At 31.8% G+C, this 20,343-nt stretch overlaps 1 protein-coding gene across 1 annotated transcript in view; it reads right to left on the reverse strand.

The window, feature by feature from the left end:
• The window catches only part of LOC111642868 (pyruvate dehydrogenase E1 component subunit alpha type II, mitochondrial-like), a 357,445-nt gene that overhangs the window by 144,781 nt on the left and 192,321 nt on the right, over positions 1-20,343 (reverse strand). The window contains exon 3 of the mRNA XM_089595686.1: positions 6,770-6,988. Coding sequence (XP_089451812.1) covers positions 6,770-6,988 — 219 coding nt within the window. The remainder of the gene's footprint in view (positions 1-6,769; positions 6,989-20,343) is intronic.

The following is a 20,343-nucleotide window of genomic DNA, read 5'->3' on the forward strand; positions in this document are numbered from 1 at the left end:
ATAGCATCAGCGAAATTTGCGTTCAGATGCGTGGGATCATGAGGAAGATCGAAAACGTGACTGTGAAGGAGCTTCAAAACATAAGGACAAAATATGTCACTTGTCACGTCACGTCACAAAACATGCGATGGTGACCCTACCCCACTCAATATCTTTGAATTTCAGCAAAAGTTTTTTGGGATTATTTTGAAGCTCAGCAAGCTTGCTATCTGCTTTTTAAGATTGCTCTAGATCGAGGGTGTTAAAATCGACGGGAAGGCAGGCTTTTTGTAAATCAACTCATACAAATTAAGAAATATAGCTAAGCTGACGGCTTTGACAGTGAATGGCTTTTTCGACTTTTTGGAAAAAAGTGTAAATCAGCGTTTTGTGATCAGTTAAAATTACTAATTACTACAAAATTACTAATTACTACAGTTACTACTTGTCAACAAGTTGCAAGACTTTAACCTTTTATAGTTAAACAATCACGTCTACAGATTTACCAAAAACTTATAGGATAACTTGACATGACTTGACTAAACTGTTTGCTAATAATTAGAGTCCCAGATAATAGATGCATTAAAAAGTATTAAACTATATTAATTGTTACCGTCAGGGGTATTATTTTAATAATTATTATATATTAAAATAACTAATTTTCTTTAAATTCGATCGTCTTACATAAATTTGAATTTTGAAATATCGCGCGCAGCTCCGACTTCAAACTTTGCTCTTAATAGTACAGTCTACCGCTCGCCAGGTGGCAACTACTGGTCTTTAGTGAACATCGCAAGTAAAAAGGCAACGTAAAGTATATAAGAAGGACTGCGTGACGACCATCGACATCGCCTCAGATCATGCATATACGTGCAATGCATGAATTACTCACTTGGTATAATTAAAATATACGAAGCAGTGGTAGTACTAAAGTACATATTCAATAAAAATCACTGTACACTAAACCACTCCATTACTTTCTTTAAACCTCACCATACGCCCCTCCTATCTCTCTCTCACGCCTCACAAGTATATATAAATTGCCTAAGGTCCAAGACCCAGAAATCTCTCAACATGGGGACGATCTTCAAGGTAACATCGAAAACCCCAGCAAGGTCAACTAGGCCGTAAAAAATTACGGCTCTGACATTACCCTCCTTCAACGCTCTAAACTTTGACGAAGCCAGCGTACTCACTGCTCCTACGACGTCAAGGCGATACCACCTTCATCGTTCGTCCACGAAGGGACGACTTGGCTCTCCCGAAGTGCCAGCGGTTACGTTTAACTACACCCCCCTAGTTCAAAGTCGCCCACCCCCAAAAGCCACTTTTAACACAATATTACGCCAAAACTTTACCTGAGTTTGATTAAAGCCTCAATAAAAGAGAAAACCAAAATTACAAAACCATTACACAACAAGTACTTAGTTGGCTTTTAATTGATAAGAACTTGGCAAATGCATGACAGTCATTTGACGGACATTTAGCAGGAACTTGACTGACATTTGACAGTAACTTGATGGGCATTGTCCTAGTACTTAGGACACTTGGCAAGCGCTTGTTGGCACTTGGTAGGTAATTGGCAAGCTTTTGGCAGGCACTTAACGGGTACTTAATCGGCAAGTCAAAGTCATTCTACGGGCTTGTTTTTAACGCCAAGTTCCCACCAAGTGCACGCCGAATACCTGCTAAGTACGCTTCAAGGGCCTGTCAAGTATCCGTCAAGTGCCCGACAAATACTCACTAAGTACCCATTAAGTACCCATTTAGTACCCACTAAATGCCCGCTAAGTAGGAGTCAAGTGCCCACCAAGTATCCAGCAAGTACCTGCCAACTGCCCACTATGTACCTGCAAAAAAGTACGTCAAGGACTCTACAAGTGTCTACCAAGTCCCCACCGAATACCCTTCTAGTACCCACCAAGTGCTCGCTTAGTACCTGTCAAGTGTCTACTAAGTGCCTGTTAATTGACCATCAAGTACTTGTCAATATCTACCAAATGCCCATCAAGAACCCGTCAACTACACTCCCAAGTTTTTACAATTGAAGAGCCAGCTAAATATTTGTATTTAAATAGTTCTGTAGTATTGAGTTTCTGTTTTATTGGGGCTCAAATGAAACTAAATAGTATGTTATGAAAGTATTTAGTTACATGCATCTTTTTTAATAATGCTTTGCACGTACCTGTTACTTTAACTGATATTCAGCGTACACTCAATTCTGTTCACATTTTTTTCAACTTTATAAATCGTACAAACTTTTTTTCCACTTTTGTATGTAAGTAAACGTCTTAATAAAGCATAAATAATTTGAGTAAAGTGCCAAAAAATAATGTATCAATTTTTTCTATAGTTTATTTGAGGCATATTGAAGCCATTATAGGGAAAAAATGGGTTAAAAAATGGTTCTTGTTTTTTTTTATCCAGGTAGCCAAGTCTCAAAAAATCCGGAAAAAGTCATAGCAATAGCATACTATATAATACAATTTATAAATTTTTTTCTTGTCTGTACCGATAAAACTCTCAGAAGTACGGCTTTTTGATAATTTCGAACGTTTTCTAAAGTTTGAATTGGGCGCCAAAAATTATGAAAAAAATTTCAGTTTCCATGAATTATTTTTGTCTTCAACTTACAATAAGGATTTTTGGAATCGGTTAAGAAATAGCGGAGATATCTTTAAAAAATCGAAGTTCACCGTTTGGGGCCAGTAAACTCATGAGTGGATTGGGGTCTGAAAAAATTTTCAAAAAATTTTTTTTACAGTACACTACATACATGAATTTTTTCAGATTTTGTAGTGCTACGGCAGTTTTACCCCCCTAATCTAGCTAGGACATTTGGATAATATAGAACAAACAAAAGTTCAGTTAAGTGTATAACGTACCTCTCACTCTTACGAAAGGGATGTAAAATCGTAATGTAGTCAGAGTTTCATGTTTAGCTGCTTTTATACTCTGCATGTACACAAATGACATAAGTACCGGTACGCAATACAATCAAATTAGAATTGCAAGTAGTTCCTCTTAAGAAGCATATAAGCAGCACATATGTTTCTAATACTATATAAATGAGATAGGCCCGCCAAATCATGTAGTTTAAGTTAGTCCTCCTTTCTTATTGACTTAATATTATTGCAAAAAACTTTACAGTGGTCTTAAATACAATTTCAACAATTAATTGAATTCGATCGTTTCTCTTGAAAATGATATAACTGATATAAACTCAATGAAAAAAATTTTGTTTACCACATACTATAAGCGGATTGCAACTGCTGTTATGTCGCTCAAACATCAAGAGCTTTTAACTTAAGAATGGCAGAACACAAAAGCGGCACACAAAAAGAGATGGATCTGTACTATCACAATATAGCATTAGGTTTGCTTATAACCGTAATTTCGAAAGGATAAAAATTTTAGACTTAGAAAAAAATTTTAAAAAACGCCTTATTTCTGAAATATTAAATATACGTTACAAGGATGAAAATATTAATAGACAAAGTTTTATGCTCAAAGCGTTTAGGACCTTTAGCCTCAGTAAATTAGATAATTTAAAATTTCATGGCTTTAAAACCTAGTAAATTTTATGATTTGAATTCTGATAAGCTAAAAATGTGATAAGCTGCTAACTTCAAGCTCTTTTAACTTCGAAACCTACTAACTTTTACACTAACTTTGATTTTGACTAAAAACAAAAGAAGTACTAAAAACTACATAAAATTCAAGTATATTGATCTTGATTACTTATTTATGTCTCGAAGTATCTGTGTCAGTACTGTATTCTTTTGGAAAGTAATGTTGTTATTATTACATGTCCCAACGGTGAATTATAATTCAGGACAATAGCCATTGAGAATTCACAACATAACTTTAAATTAGCAAAAAAAATTTAATTTTGATAAGATACAAATTGTAATTATAGAACAAAATAACATAAAACGCCTTTTTCTAAATGCTAAATAAACATTACCTCAAAAAATATCAATAGACAATAGGGTACAGAGAAATTCAAAAATTGTTATAAGTTTGTCGTTAGGTCAATAGAAAAGAGGATTAACTGGATGTACATTAAAACTCTGACTACATAACAATTTTACATCCTTCCTGTAAGAATCAGAGGTATGTTATACACTCAACTAAATTTGCATTCATTGTAATTTATTAAAATTTGTATTGTAAAGAATTTTTTTTCTTATAGATTTTTGTATCTAATGAGAGCCGGGATGTTATACAAACGGCCGAAACGTTGTTTTGTTTTAAATACATGAGAAATATGATACTACCACCATTGGACATTGTTTTTAGTTATTTACTAACTGTCATTGGATGTCTTACGTTATTAAAATTTAATAATATTGACATATTTACACTTGCTATTATAAACACATTTATGTGAAATTTACATTTGATACTTTTTTAATTACGAATTTGATTTCTTATTAATTATTTATGCACCTAAGGTCAACATTGTGTATTTATACTATTTTATGTATTATTCACACTTTTGATATGCATGTGCATGTACGTGTATTTATTTTTCAAACTTTTTGGTTGTACCCATCTCATCCTCAATAGTTAAAAATAAGAAGAACTATAATTGTGTAACCTTTATTTGAAGATCATACTACATTTTATAAAAATTTTTGTTTCAAATTTTGGCAGGTGGCACGAGTTACAAAATCGACGCCATCACCATGTTACTAGATGCGCGTTTTTGTTGAAGAGACAAAATTGTATGAGCTATGACAGTGTGTAGAGTCTTGTCATAAGATCTTCAAAGTGTTTTCAAAGCCACAAATAACACTGATAGATTAGTAAATTATATACGTAATTTTATGGCGCGCATAACAAATATCGTAAGTTATAAATAAATAACTGTACATTTGTATCATCTCCCGACTCTTAAAAAAAAAAAAAAACCACTTAATCTTTTTTAAGAACATCATGCCTTACAAAATACTTTTCTCAGAAGAGGAACTGAAATAAATACCAAACTATTTTCTGAATACTTTATTATCCCTGAGAAAATCATGTTATGTCAGGAAAATTTTTTTTGGAAAATCAATAACATAAGTTATCATGAAACTTACAGTAACCTTTAGATATGTTTTTAGTGTACAAATTTATTTTATAAATTATTTTTTAAAATAACTTGTGTAGAAGTACCTCAATAATTTAAGAAATCGATAATAAATACATAACGAACCTCAAAAATTTCGTACTATAAGCTCTCGCAATTCAAACAGCTAGAATATTCTGTATTTCGCACCACTATATTAACCATTACAGCACGCGACTTTACGCAATTACCTTGGTCGACTGGGTTGCGGGTCGGCACCCGAGAGACCACGGTTCGATTACCGGTTAGTGCAACTCTTTCGAGCAATTACCTCTGAGTATTTTCACATGTGCCTTTTTACCACGCAATGCTTCTCGTGAATGGATGGACAACCTTCTGGCAGAAAAATTGCCTATCACTTAGATTCTTTACTGAAGTGGTCTATGTGACATCATCACCACACTAAACAATTGAAAAACTGTATCCAGTATCGTAAAATATGTGTAAACAATAATGTATTATAATATGTAACCAATAATGTAAAAATGTGCCTTACTAAAACAAGACTATATAATTATAAGAAAAAATTACAGAAAATGCCTTTTTCTGAAAAGTTAAATATACATTACTTCAATAAAAAAATTAATAGACAACAAGCTACAGAGAAACTAAAAAATTGTTCTAAGTTTCTCGTTAAGTCAATTAGAAAAGAGGATAACCTTATTGTACATGATTTGAAAAACGTCTTTCATTTATAGTATTAGGAACACACGTACTGTTTATGTGCTTCTCACAAGGAACTGCTTGCGATTCTTATTAAATTGTGTTGCGCGCATATACTATGTCATTTGTGTATGTGCAGAGTTAAAATCCGCTAAACTTGGAACTCTATCTACATTACGATTTTACATCCCTTTCGTAAGAGTTAGAGGTATGTTATACACTCAACTAAATTTGTGTTCATTGGAATTTATTAAAATTTGTATTGTAAAGAATTTTTTATTACTTCTAGATTTTAATCCCTAATGAGAGCCAGGACGTTATCTAAACGACCGAAACATTGTTTTGTTTTTTAAAAAAATACAAAATATGCTAGTACCACCGTTGGACGTTGTTTTCAATCATTTACCAACTGACATGAGACGTATTATTTAATCAGAACTAAACTATATAAGCTCGTTAACAATACAAGCTTAAAAAAAAATGCACTTAGTTAGTAGATATTTGTTAAAATAAAAAAAAACAGTCGAAATGTTTTATGCTCAAAGCGTTTATGACTTTCACTCTTAGTAAGTTCAATAATTGAAAATTTCATGGCCTTTAAACAAGGTAAATTTTATGTTTTTCCTTAAAATTCAATCATCTGCAAACTTCAAGCTCTTTAAACCTTAAAACTTACTAACTTTTACACTGTTTTTGTTTTTGACAAAAAACGAAAGGAGTAAAAAGTTCCATAAAATACAAGTATGTTCATCTTAATTACTTATTTGGAACGTGTGCAAGATTAAAGGTGCGGTTGAAGATAAAAACTTTTATATAAAATTTATTTTAACTAATCCTTTTTTACACGTTTTATGGTTCTTACAGGAACTATACTATGTATTTTAAAAAATCTCCTCAATCAATAAAGTAATGAAATAACTATGAATAAAACGTTTGAAATTATTCTTGTATATACAAATCCAACTTATTTTACTCACATTTAAACTTAAAAACTCTAATATTATTACTGACCTGTGCACCTACGATACCATTTCCACCAAAAAAGTTTTTAGCATACATATGCATAGAACCACCTTTTCCTCGAGCATTTCCACTTTGGCGTCCTGTTAGTTCAGTTAATACACCAACGGGTGGAACTCCCATTAAATACGTCCATCCATGGGCTCTGTAAGCGGTTATCACTGAATCTTGAGGACGTAGTGCAGCAACCATTCCAACTGCACATGCTTCCTAAAATACGAAAATTCTAGAATAAGTTCATGTGTGCTTCTTACTACAATTTTTTTGTTTGTTGATTTGCCTGGCAAAAATTGGTTTACAACTAACTGGTGTTAATTTATGTAATAATTTTATGTATACATCTCCTTATTTAGAGATAATTTTTCTGATATCCTAATAGGTTCAATATAGTGGTTACCATTAAATGGTAGATAATTCATTTTACTATAAATCTCTTGCTGTGAGTATGTAAAAATACAAGGGCATGATCACTTAGGCAAGGTACAGTAAATAACATGCTTTCACTCTAAGTGTAACAACATAAAATGGCGAACTAAGTTCTTTTTACAACATTCCTAACACTTATGTTAGTAAGGTATGGGAGCATTACAAGCACAACATATGAAAAAAAATAATAAATAAAATTAGTGCACATACATCAAAATTCAAACTTATTATTTATGATAAAATCTTTGAACAAAGGCACTAGAACTTTAAATTGATTTTTTTTCTTTGTAATAAAGCTTTTGCTCGTAAGAAATTAAAGTTTTAAGTTGGTTCCAAATACTTAAGATACTAATTAATATTATTGACGTTAACTGCATTTTTTAACATTCAATAATTCATCTTGTGTTTCATGCAATAATATTATACATACTTGTTTGTAAGGTGAAAGTATTGATTTTAGCGATATTAATGTATTAAATAGAAAATATTATTATTTTCTAATAAGCTATAGTAAAAATCAGGCTTTTGGGGGGTAGACGGCTCTCAATAGAGAGAGAGAGTTGAGGATAGTTAGAGTTGTCTGTAAGAGTGTCGATCAGCAGTCAAGATCGAGCAGCAGTAAGCACCCCGTGCTACAGACTCTAGGCATGAAGAGCTAGTGCACTTCTGCTGGAATCACTTTTCACCACTGGAGTTGGTGCCACTGGTGAGTAGTTGGGTGGTGATTCACGACAGTTGAGAAGAGCCCGTAGCCTGTTCTCTTGTCTCTTTCTCTCAATTGTTAAACAGTAGTTAGGCCGTAGAGCAAGTAGTGCCGATAATGGTTGATAAAAGCGGGTGAAAAAAAAAGTTGACACACTAAATTTTATGTGGTAGTAAACATTAGTGTTTTATTAAAATCAATTAGTGCTCTAACCACTGCCGTAACGTAGATCTCATCGAAAGAGCACGAACCTAGCTTCAGCTTAAGACCAGGTGATCGGAAGGATAATTTTGAGAAGTCGCGCAGCCCTTCTCATATACTATAAGCTATTTTCTTGCTTGCAATGTTTACCAGAAAATATTAGTTAGGCAAGTAGTAGGCGTACCTATCAAACGCAAAAATTTGAAGGTGCGCGCGACATTTAAAAATTAAATTTATGTGAAACAATTGAATTTAAAGCATAATAATTATTTTTATAACTAATAATTAATAAAAAAATACCCCAGAGGGTTACACTATCAATAAAAAAAAGTTTGAAATATATAATAAGAAATGAAAAAAAAAAAAAAAAAAAAAAAAGCATTTATAGAGCGTCCAATTTAATTAAACATAAGAATATGCAACAGATAGTTAAAAAATCGTTACCATTTTTTTGTTCTGAATAAAAGCCTGTTAAAAAAACTTGACAGATGAGAATCTCTCCAAACCAATACAAAGCAAGAAATTCCTACAGACTCTTTATATGATTTTCTTTAAAAATTTGGATATAAAAAGATTTATATTCATACTTTTCTTTATAAGACACTGTCATAAAAAGGTAAGTAATTTGAAATAACTAAAGCTATTGATTTACTACTCTTTTATCTATGCAAAGCATACAACTTTATCTTAGTATTTGAAAGATACGGAGCGTTTATTCCAGGAAGTTAAGCATGTTAAAGATTTCAGACGATGTATTGTTAAATGTAAATTTCTTAAAAATAAATAAATTTTTTTTTCCAGTGATGTTCGAGAAAGTATTTTTTCGTTTTTTTCAAGTATTGAAAAAAAGGTATTAACTTGCGTGCACAACAAAGATATTTACTTGGAGATCTCAAAAATTAATTGTGCTTGACCAGCTTCAGCAAGTAACAGTTCCTGAAAATCCAGTATGATACCAGGAACGGTAATCGTGCTTGCCGTTCTAGAGCATGATACCTTGACATCAATTTTGGCAAAAAAATTTCTCTAGACAAATCCTTTGGAAGTCACACATAGTTTTTAACGATCAATTTTTCTTGTTATATGTTTTCAGACAGCATTTTAATTTAGGTTAACATTTGAAAAAACGTACAAGCAATATTTAAAGCTTTTATTTTTCGTTTTAATTTTAGAAATACTTGTCAGTACATTTTTATCAAAACCCCATTGTAATATTTACTAGGTTTGAAAAGTTTTGTATTAAGTCTACGCAATGTTAACACATGCTCTGAATAGTTTTAAATTCAGTAGGAAATAGTCTATCAATCTTACTAATATAAAAAGCAAAGTCACTAAAACCATTGTAATCGCTAACCGCTAAACTACTGAACCAATTTTGCTGAAATATTGCATACTGATTCTTGATAATTCTAAGATGGTTTCATCGAGGTAAAATTGAAGCCACCTGCAATCAAAGATAGTGAAGAGTGGTTATAAGATGCCCTATCGAGTTGTAAAATATCGTAGTCGTTCATCGACAATGCACCAAGAACAGAGTTAAAAGTCGTGCAGCTGGGCCTCTCAGCTACCGACGACACTCTTCTTTCATGGGCAAGCAAAATACATCCGTTGTTACCCCTGGATCGCCAAGATAATCGAGTGCCACGAACAAATAGGCATCCGGAACGTCAACATCTCCAAAGGAATCCCAGGAGACGTGTGTAGCCAGAGCACAACCTGCTCCATCACTTCAGAGTTTTGTGGCCGTTCAACCTTCTGGCCTGGTATCGTCAGAGAATTTTCTACTTTAAATGCAAGCTAGGGAAGACAGCCCGGAAGAGTACGAGCAGCCCCATAGGCCTCCTTCTTAGTGGTTGTCTCAACGGCATACCTACACAAAAATTACTCTCCAAGCTCATTTTCCCAACTAACAATAGGCAGTTGGTTATCTGGGGAATGTCCAGAAGACAAGATATTCTTTGGTCAGCGGTGTACCTCCCTCCAACACCGTCTCCATACACAGAGACTCTAAGGATAAGAGTCAAGCTACCCGCAGCTGACTCTCCATCATCATGAGTAATAATAAAAAATAACTGGAAATTTTACCACCAGCCTTTTTCAGGGCCATTATAAGTATTCACGTTCCCTATTTAACCATCAATCTCATCGATTCTTTTTAGGTCCACCTAACGTGTTAAAGTACCTTCCCAACGAATAAATTGTTACCATAGCATTTCCAAAAACGATTCGTTAACTAAAAGACTATGTAAAGCTATACAATATTAAACCAAGTCAGTCATTCACTGGCAGACGTCACGAAAGGAGTTAATTGTCGCAAGGCTGGGAACTCCGGTGACCAACGACTTTATAGTACCCTCTCGACTCTAACCATTCAACCAGGAATCACTGATCCTCTCCAAGGTCTGCACTGTAAGAACCTAACAGCTATGAAGGAAAAATGAACTTAAGCTAACGGGACAGTCTCCAACGGGCAAGCATCACAAAGCGATCCCCTCACCTTAGATCACCAAAACCACTGAATTCTGCAAAAAAGGTGCTTTAGGTGTTTGATAGTATTGGTCGTTACTTGATGAAGATTTATGTCAGGTTAATTATTAAATTCAAAAAATGACTTTTAATTCAAAAGTCGATCTTCACTTTTATTCGTTACAAAAGTTACAGCTGTTTTGGTATCACAGTACCTTCTTCAGAGGTATGTACGACAAGACTAAGTAATATACCACTTTTATATAATAACAATACACACAGGAGTATATATGTTTCGGTTTAACAACAACGGGCAATACATATAAATCGTACATAGTCAATACACACATATTATCTTAATTCTAAATTTAGTATAGGTGAGGCATTAAGGTTTAGCATATCATTCAGCAATACGTTGGAATTTTTCGATTTATTAATTTCTAATGCTTCTAAAAAATATAACTTCTTACCCTTCTTACATGTATGCAAAATCTTAAAATAATCATTATAAACATGATTACAGTCATTCATATAGGAAGCATAACTAGAACTATCTAATATTATTATGAAAGCATTTTTATGTTCATTCATCCTATAATTCAAAGCTTTACCCTTCTGTTCTATGTACTTTCTATTAAAAGATCCGCAATTAAGTTTGTTAATACTAGACTTATTTCTTTCTTCTGTTGTGTCTCAAATGTTTTTAATGACTGATTGTAGACTTTGATTAGACTTAAACGTAATGTTGTATATTACATTTTTTTAAATGATTATTTATTTTTTATGATACTTTTCCATTATATGCGATAACAAAAAATTTGTTATTTTCTCTTACAAATAAGGAGAATACTTCTTTTATAGCCATTTTATATTTTATATTTTTAACCATTTTATCGATAACTTCGGGATTATAACCGTTGTTGTATGCTAATCGTTTGATAATATTTAACTTATTGTTCTAATTAATAGAACTTCATGGTACAGAGAGAAGTCGATGAATGAACGAAAAAACAACAATAAAATCAATTTTTTAGATTTAATATTACATAGAATTAACGGTCCCATAGAGAATAGTGTTTTACAAAAGCCGACACACGCAGACAGTACCATACATAATACTTCCATCTTTTCTTCCTCACATAAAATGTCTGCATATTACAGTATTATTTGTCGACTTCTCTCTATACCATTCAATTCAAACGTATTACTGAATGATATGCTAAACCTTAATACCTCACCTTTACTAAATTTAGAATTAAGATAATGTATGTGTATTGACTATGTACGATTTTTATGTATTGTCCGTTGTAGTTAAACCGAAACATATGTACGCCTGTGTGTATTGTTATTATATAAACGCAGTATATTACTTGGTCTTGTCGTACACACCTCTGAAAAAGGTACTGTGATACCAAAACAGCTGTAACGTTTGTAACGAATAAAAGTGAAGATCGACTATTGAATCAACCGTCATTTATGGAATTTAATAATCGACTTAAGGTGCTTTAGACATAAACGTCTCCAGTGCAACACCAGGAGATGTTAGGAAAGAGCTCTACAGTGATCTCCAACGCTTCAGACAAAGGTTTCCTTCCAATCAGTCTCGTGCTACAACAGCAGGTCAGAGAAGATCAACCTGAGGTATTGTGGCAATTGCGTTTGCTGGAAACTTAAGTCAAGAAAGAGTTTACTTAAGAAACTCACCGGCCCTTTTCAGGGTCATTGGACGTTGAACTACCTTGTCAACAAATATATTACAACACAATAAACTTGAAAAAAATAGCCTTCAGTGCTCACAAAAGTCTTAACTATGCCAAAAGTCACAATAAGTAAAATTGGAAGGAACATTTCAAATGCATCGAACTAATACATTTTTAGGCATCAAGAAAATGACGCTGAACATTTATCGAGATTTAAGCAGCATCAAAATCGATAAATAAATAATATATTAAGAAAGAGATTAGCTATTCACTATAATCCTTATCATAATCTCTTGAATCTTCCAGATTTTTGAATAGGTAGAATATGTATTTGTATTTTTGTGGAGATGAAAAAAGTAGAGATTAAGCTCCAGAACTTTGTTGCTGTGGTAATAAAGTTGTGAGATGAAAGAAAAAAATTTTTTTCAATTATATATTTTTTGTGAGTTATAAATCTTTACAGCTTCCAAAAATAGCCCTCTTCGTAGATTATACGGGAGAAATTTCAAATTAACGTCCCTGTAGGGCTAACGATTATTTTTTGGCATGTATGACCAAATAAACTGTATGGATTCCGAACAAATATGTTTTTCATAAGAAAATTTTTGTTCTGATGAGAAGTGCCAGAAGTAGATGTAAAATTTTTAACTGCAAACGTTTTACATTACATGTCAACACACTACGGTGTTTCATTTAGAGAGTCTTAGGCGGGGGGCCACTAGTTCTTGAATAAAATCCATGGTATTCTAAAACTAGGATGTGTTACTGAAATACTTTTTCGTACATACAAATAAAACATGAAAAACTACAATATTTACGTATGTTAATTTTTCGTGAAATCAACTAAAATTATACTGAGTACATTTTCATCCAAAAGAAAGTAGTCAGTTTTATTGGTTTGTGTTTGTCCACTTTAGTTAAGATGCATTCACAATAGGAGAAAAATAATAAAAGTAAACTGTTAAAACAGCTTTAAAATTTTAGAGCACTGAAAAAGTATGTAATGGACTTAGAGATAAAGAAATACGTTACAATGTCCTTATACATAGACTATACCTGACGTGTTCATCAACTTTTGGAAGAAGTGTAGTAAAAGCAGTTGAAATAAGAAAACGAAAGAAATAAAAAACAAAAAGTATCGAGAGTACAAGAAAAAGTTTACCTCAAAAAATGGAAAGAAGTCAGTCAACGAAGTTAGAGAAAAGGTAGATACAAAGTCTGTACTCGTAATATCAGCTAAAAAAGTATATTTGTATTAGCAAGAAAGGTAAAAAATGAAATAAAATTTGTAAAATGCTACGTCTAGATTTATCTAAACAACATGGAGATATCAAAAAATAATAAAAAAACAACTAAAAAGTAATGTAGAACCTGAGAGCAATAATAAAAGAGAAAAAAAAGATTTACAGCAGTTTTTTATCGACTAACTTTCTGTCGATATCTGAAAGTGGGATTATTAATAACAACTTATTAACTGAGAACGAATGCTCAGAAAAAAAAGAGCTAGAGGCTTCCAATGCAAAAAATTTCAACTGTGAGCTCAAAAGATACACAAGGAAAAAGTAACATTTTAATCAGAGAAACTGCTAAAGTAAAGAGGGGATAGAAAAAAAAGTATGAGAGATTTTGTAGACCATCTTAATTCTAGAAATCCTCAACAGGGTTTGACCTAATAGTAATCAGAATTTCAAGGTGATTGATCAGTACCGAGCCAGGTCATGAAATCATGAACACACATTTTATCACAAATACATGTACAATACACAGCTAATCATAAACACACATTTGACTTTTTACGTACACATAAATATATTGTTTACAACTGAAATTTTAGTCGATATTGATAATCATATAAATTTAATGGAAAAGAGCAGTGTGCTTCATGTTCTTGACAATATACATGTACCAGCCTATGCTATTAATGTGCGTTAAGCGTTAGAGTAACTTGCTGTATAGACCCTAACAAGCTGAATGAAAAATTAAATCTCAATGGCTGATCTTCTCTGTTTTGAGTGACGGTGATATAAATTTTAATATTTGTGATATTTATTCCAAAATATATCGTGTAATTATTTCTGTGGCTATAAAAGATAGTTTTCATAGCTTATTCTCTAGATGGTTTAGTCAAGAACAAAAAGAACTTAATTTTACCAAAAAACGTATACATAGTATCTAGAATTTAACGAGTTGACTATATGACTTCTTTAAGTTCAAAAGGCTGAGGGCATTATGCATTATGCATTCGCACATCAAAACAATGTTAAAACTATTACACAACTAGTGTTGAAAAAAATTTTCTTTTCCTTGCCCTAAATCATTTTTTTTTTTTTTTTCATACAAAAACCTCACTAAGTTTCATGGTCTACCAGTTGACGTGTACTTCCATGACCCTACTAGCTCAAACTTGGAACAGTTCACTGATCTGTTTGCGATGAATTTTAGTCAGTAATTAAACTCTGACTGGATTCCTGGTGTTCCTTGTAATTATGACTTTCCAGAACTACTTTCTGCCTTGACAATTTCACCAATATAAGTTACAACTGTACGTGAACTTGATTACAAGCTGACATGTTGACCTGACTCCATTTATTAAAAACAGCATCAATCTGCGATTCAACCACTTACTATCATTTTTGATAAATCTTTAAGCAATGGACTTTTTTATCTGTATCAAAAGGACCTTTTGTTTCACTTATTACCAGTCTAGTAACTACCAGGATGTCTCGAACTATAGACCTACCTTAACCTACCTTAGCTCTATCTTTTATAGCTAAGTTTTTTGATACTATTATAGAACGCCAACTGGCTAACACTTTGATGCCATTAATGATCTCTGAATAAAATGCTCTTGTGTGCCAAACATCCATTCTTACTAGTCTGCTTACATTCCCTGATCATCTGGTATCAAATTCAAACTTTATGACTATGATATTCGTGGTATGTTATTATCCTGGTTTAAGTCTCATTTCAATAAAAGATACCAATTTGTAAGAGTGAACGGAGTTACTTTTAAAGCATTTCTCACAAAATCTAAAGGTTTTTAAAGGTCTTTTAACGGGTTCATGTTGCTTATGATATTTGTGAATGATATTATCTCTGTGATGTCCCACAGTCGCTTTCTGTTTTGAGTACATCTTAAATCACCACTTTACTGCAGAGCTCTGCAAAGATACTTGGAGACTGTTCCTTATTGCTCTTATGAGGATGAGTTGTCTCTCAACATTAATAAATGCTAGTTTGTTCCTTTAATAGTGGCAGACAATTCTGATTCGTTGTATAATCATATTATTTCTAGCAAACAATTACTTTACGTTACAAATGCCATAGATCTTAGTGTTAGATTTAAATATTCCCTATCGTTTGACCTGCACGTCTAAAATACATAGATCCTCAAAGATTCAAGGCTATATAATAAGGTCTACTGAGCTTTTCAAAAACAGTTTTGCCGTTATCCGTTTTTACAACTTGTTAGTACTTCCCGCATTGACCTATATATCTCTCGCATGATCTCCAGATGACTTATTCCTATTAAAAAAACTGGAATACGTACACCGTAAATTTCTTGTTTATCTAGCGTTCACATATCCATTATTATTTTAATTTGTAACTTATATTTAAAATTTTAAGTGCCCTACATCAATTTAATCCTTTCATTCTGGAAATTTGTAAGAATTTACTGTTTTTTGTAGCTAAATCATCAGACTTACCTATTTTATTGCTTCGTCTCAGAAGTTAATCTACTCCAGCATTAGAAAATTATATTTCATTTCCGTTAATATTAACTTATATATAAATTTACAATATTTTTATTTTGCACGTTACTTACTCATATACACCTTATTTTGTGAATAACCACTTGCTCACTTAATTACTTATTTACACGTACTTACATATTTATTGAAACCTGTCCTAATTTTAACTAAAATAAAAACAAGTTATACGTATATGTATGTATAAATTTATACGTCTATTTTATATTATAAAGATATTTCATCATTATATATTATACAACACTGAAAATGTTAAATTATTTTATTAGCCCCGCTTTTTCTATAGGGAAGAAATCTCAATATTTCTCCAGTGAGTTCAACCAATAAAAAACATCTTACAATAACGTAGCCTCTCTCCCTCGGCCTCCCTTAGAACTTTACCCCCCTTCTTAACCCAATGATACATTTATCGGGTCGAAATCATCGCATAGTATGGATATGCTTCGAGATTTGACAGTAGGGTAGGTGGTACATTGATTAAATAAGTTCTCATGTAATCCACCAAAATAAATTGATTAATAAGTGACAGTCATTCAAACGAAAGTTGGTGAAAATATTACACAGTACAAATAACATTTAAGATTTAACAGTGGAAATGTTTGAATGTCTATCAAGATACTTTTAAAGTAGTCTATTACTCACCACTTTTTAACTTCAGTTTCCTCGAAAAAAATGTATGCTATACATTAAATTCTTTTTTTTTGGAATAAATTATAAAAAAATATTCCTACCACATTGGTTTTCGAGATAATAAAGTTAGAAGTTTAAAATTTTAACACGGGTTACAATGAGACTATTCAAATACAGGCAAAAAGAGCTATTAAAGTAAATCAGAAAATTATGAGAAATATACAAGTAAAAAATTTACAATTTGTACTATTTTTTACAATTTAAAAACTGTTGGGTCACCTGTATCAATACAAGGTAGTGAATCATTTAACAATTATCATGTAACTTGTCTGCTGCGTACGTAAATGTATCAAATGTTTGGCAACAGAGCAGCCACATAAGTATAGCCAGTATGCGAGTGTGTGTATAGCAAACGTATGACGATCGCAAGCTGACCGACACTGTTGCCATATCTCAGCAGAACGTTATAATAAGCCTTTTCTACATTGGAGTGTTATGCGCATTTTGAATGCACGAACAGATGGTCCATTGTAAATAGGCCTATGGATGATGGACTATCCTAATGTAATTTAAAACAATTCATTGGTCGACAATGATTGGGTGACAAAATTTAGAATCATAGTGTTGTTTTTTACATTATAAAATATGCCCATTAAGTTTAGTTTTACATAATGAGTGAAGATATCTATTTACATACCTACTCATGTTGATATGCTAAAAAGCATAACATCAATCTGCTGGTAATCTTAATATTCAGTTTTTTTGAAAAGCTGAAATAATGACTCTCTACTCGAAAAATTAAAAAATCTTCTTATACTTCATAAATACATGTTAGTTAACCACGCTTCAAGTAACAAACACCATTGCAATAAAATTGTTACAGTGAGAAAATACTGTAAGTCAGATTTATTTACTGTGACGTGCATTTGAAAACCAAACAAGTTAAAAGAATATTTTTCAATTCCTAAACAATTTAACATCAAATTACATATCAAACATTACTGTTAGCTTATATTATGCGAAATAACAATGGGTTGTGTGAGTAACAACAAAAAAATTTTGCAATGAAATCGTTTAATTTACATAAACAATACATTTTAATGAAAGACGATTGCTACATACAAATCTATTATTGTTGTTATCCGAGTAAAAAACAAAATATTGAAGCCAATACATCTGCCAGGATACCTTCTAATGATAAAAATTAAAAAAAAAAACTAGTAATCAGATACATATTACACGGTCTTTACAACAAGACCAGTCTATACTCGGAAATAAATGGAGAACTTTGTCGAAAAAAGTTTTCAAAACCGTCTGCAATGTAAACAGTATTGGGAAAAAAGTTATTCTAAATATAGAAAAATAAAAACTGTCCCTGGCAATAATATTACAGAATGAAAAATTGTATGCAAACAAATTAAAGTAGGCAAATCTATGATTTACATAATAACATGGTTTGTTATTTAGATATTTTAAATCATCTATTTTTTTCATACTCTTTCGTAATAAGAGTACCTTGTTACTTAATGTAACAATTGTTGATATAGTTACTGTATATAATTTTTCATGTCTATATTTTATGCATAGACACATGATTTACAACTTGTACGTACTTTTAAAAAAAGCGTTTATTTTACGTGCTGTACAAACACAATAGTTGTAGGCTACTGTCATATCACTAAGCAAACTAATAAAACTACAAATCATGCAAATAAGTTATATAACAATTACGTAGACTCTCAATTCCATTGTACATGTAGCACATGAATAAAATTTGCTTTTTTGTTACCAGTTAGCCTAAATTGGATAATTCGCTAAATTATACTATAACTTTAACTTAAGGCTTTTTCGAGAGTTCACAATTAATAAATATATTGAAAAGCAAATAATCTTTAAAAAAAAAATTATTGTAAATATAGCAAAATAAGAACTGGCACTGAGAGCAGTATTTATGAAATGAAAATTTTTTCAGCTAAAAAATGTAAGTACATAATTGTATAAATCAAAAAGTTAACGTGGTTTCCTATCATCGTATTTTTAATCATTTTTATTGAAACGAAGCTTCTTATGTAGGGCCCTTGCTAGATGACAGTACGGAAAAGCGTCACACTTTTTCTGGCCTCCTTCGTTCCTGTTTGTCCTCCCACTACCACAGGCTCTCTCAACATCGAGTAGTATATGTAGTATAGTGTATTATATACATGCATGTAGTGAGGTGCCTACGATCTCTCTCTTCCTTTTTCTTTTTGTCAACTGTACATATATGAAAAGGTAGTTAGAATTATGTACTGTATTTACGCAATGAAAAGAGAGTGGCACTGTGGGGTATAGTAAACTAATGATCTGATTGACACGCGAAGGTCCCGTGTCTAAATCTGGGACGATGAACAAAAATTTTTTTCTGAGGATAACCGAAAAAATCGTTTCTTACTTATTAGTAAATAATATTACATGATTCATACAAAACATTTTTAAAAAAATTATTATAAATCGAGTGATGGCACTGAACAGGTGCGAGAATTTGAAAGTGAAATTAGACTCAAGAGACTCTAAAATCAATTGGGTCAAGTAAAAATTTTCCAGATAGAAGATAACAAAAATATATGTATTTGTGTGATATGGTACGAAATGGCTTGAAAACTTAAATAGTTGAAAAATTTTCACATTTCAAATATAATAAGTGCTATTGTTGGCAAGGGTTGAATAGGAGAAATTTGTCAGTGTAAAAGTCTTTTTCAAAGAGACAAAGAGATAATTATTGCAGATATACATCACCTAATACTTTTGTTAGCAAAATAATAGAATTTATTTACAATCAGCTATCAATGTATACAGACAAGGGCTCTGCAATACTTCAAAAAGATTATAAGATTCTTATAGCGGCAAGGAGAGATTTTAACCTTTTTCCGAAGCTGCTGTACCATAAACTTAACTTTTGAAAGAAAAATTGAACTTCAATATAATTAATAACCCTTTGCAACTAATCACTCAATGTGGAACAATCATCAATGCCATTTTTTTTCATTATTTGGATGAAGCTAAATCGTTGATTAATATTTCATATTTTTCATATTAAAAGCCCATATTTACTACTAATAAAAACCAAAATAAATTTTCAGTGTCAATGACAGAATAAAATGATGAATGAGCATTCGTAACTTTTGTTTTTTTTTAAGTAAAATATTGTTGATAAACAATTATCAAAGAATTATATAATTTAAAGTGTGAGTTTCTTTATGAAAAACCTGAATGAAGCTTCACTTTTTCTATGGGTCCTACAACTCATAGTTTTTTTTTTTTTTTTTTTTTTTTTTTTTTTTAAATATTCTTTCGTACCAAAAGAAACTTGTAACTTAATAAACATAAGGGAACACAATGTCTTTATATCAATTTGTAAGTTTATTACTTATGTATATGTAGATCATTTTTATTTAAACCAGTAATAACGTTCAAACTAAGTTTTCTACACGTGCTAAAGTTATTAAGCAATTACATAAACTTTTCTCTATGGTATATTAAACATGTAAATGGGGCGTTTCACGCGAAATGCCCCAGGCCCGCCGTGCGAGCACTAAAAGTCACTGTTTTTAGCTCATTTTCTTGGACTTAATCCTATCTTTCAAAAATTTTGCGAATAGCACTTTCGATGTATTTTTCAGTCAGCTATCT

The sequence above is a fragment of the Copidosoma floridanum genome, unplaced genomic scaffold, assembly GCF_036245765.1.
Source record: "Copidosoma floridanum isolate Cflo_tuat_1 unplaced genomic scaffold, Cflo_Japanese_pri ptg000027l, whole genome shotgun sequence".
Taxonomy (NCBI): Eukaryota; Metazoa; Arthropoda; class Insecta; order Hymenoptera; family Encyrtidae; genus Copidosoma; species Copidosoma floridanum.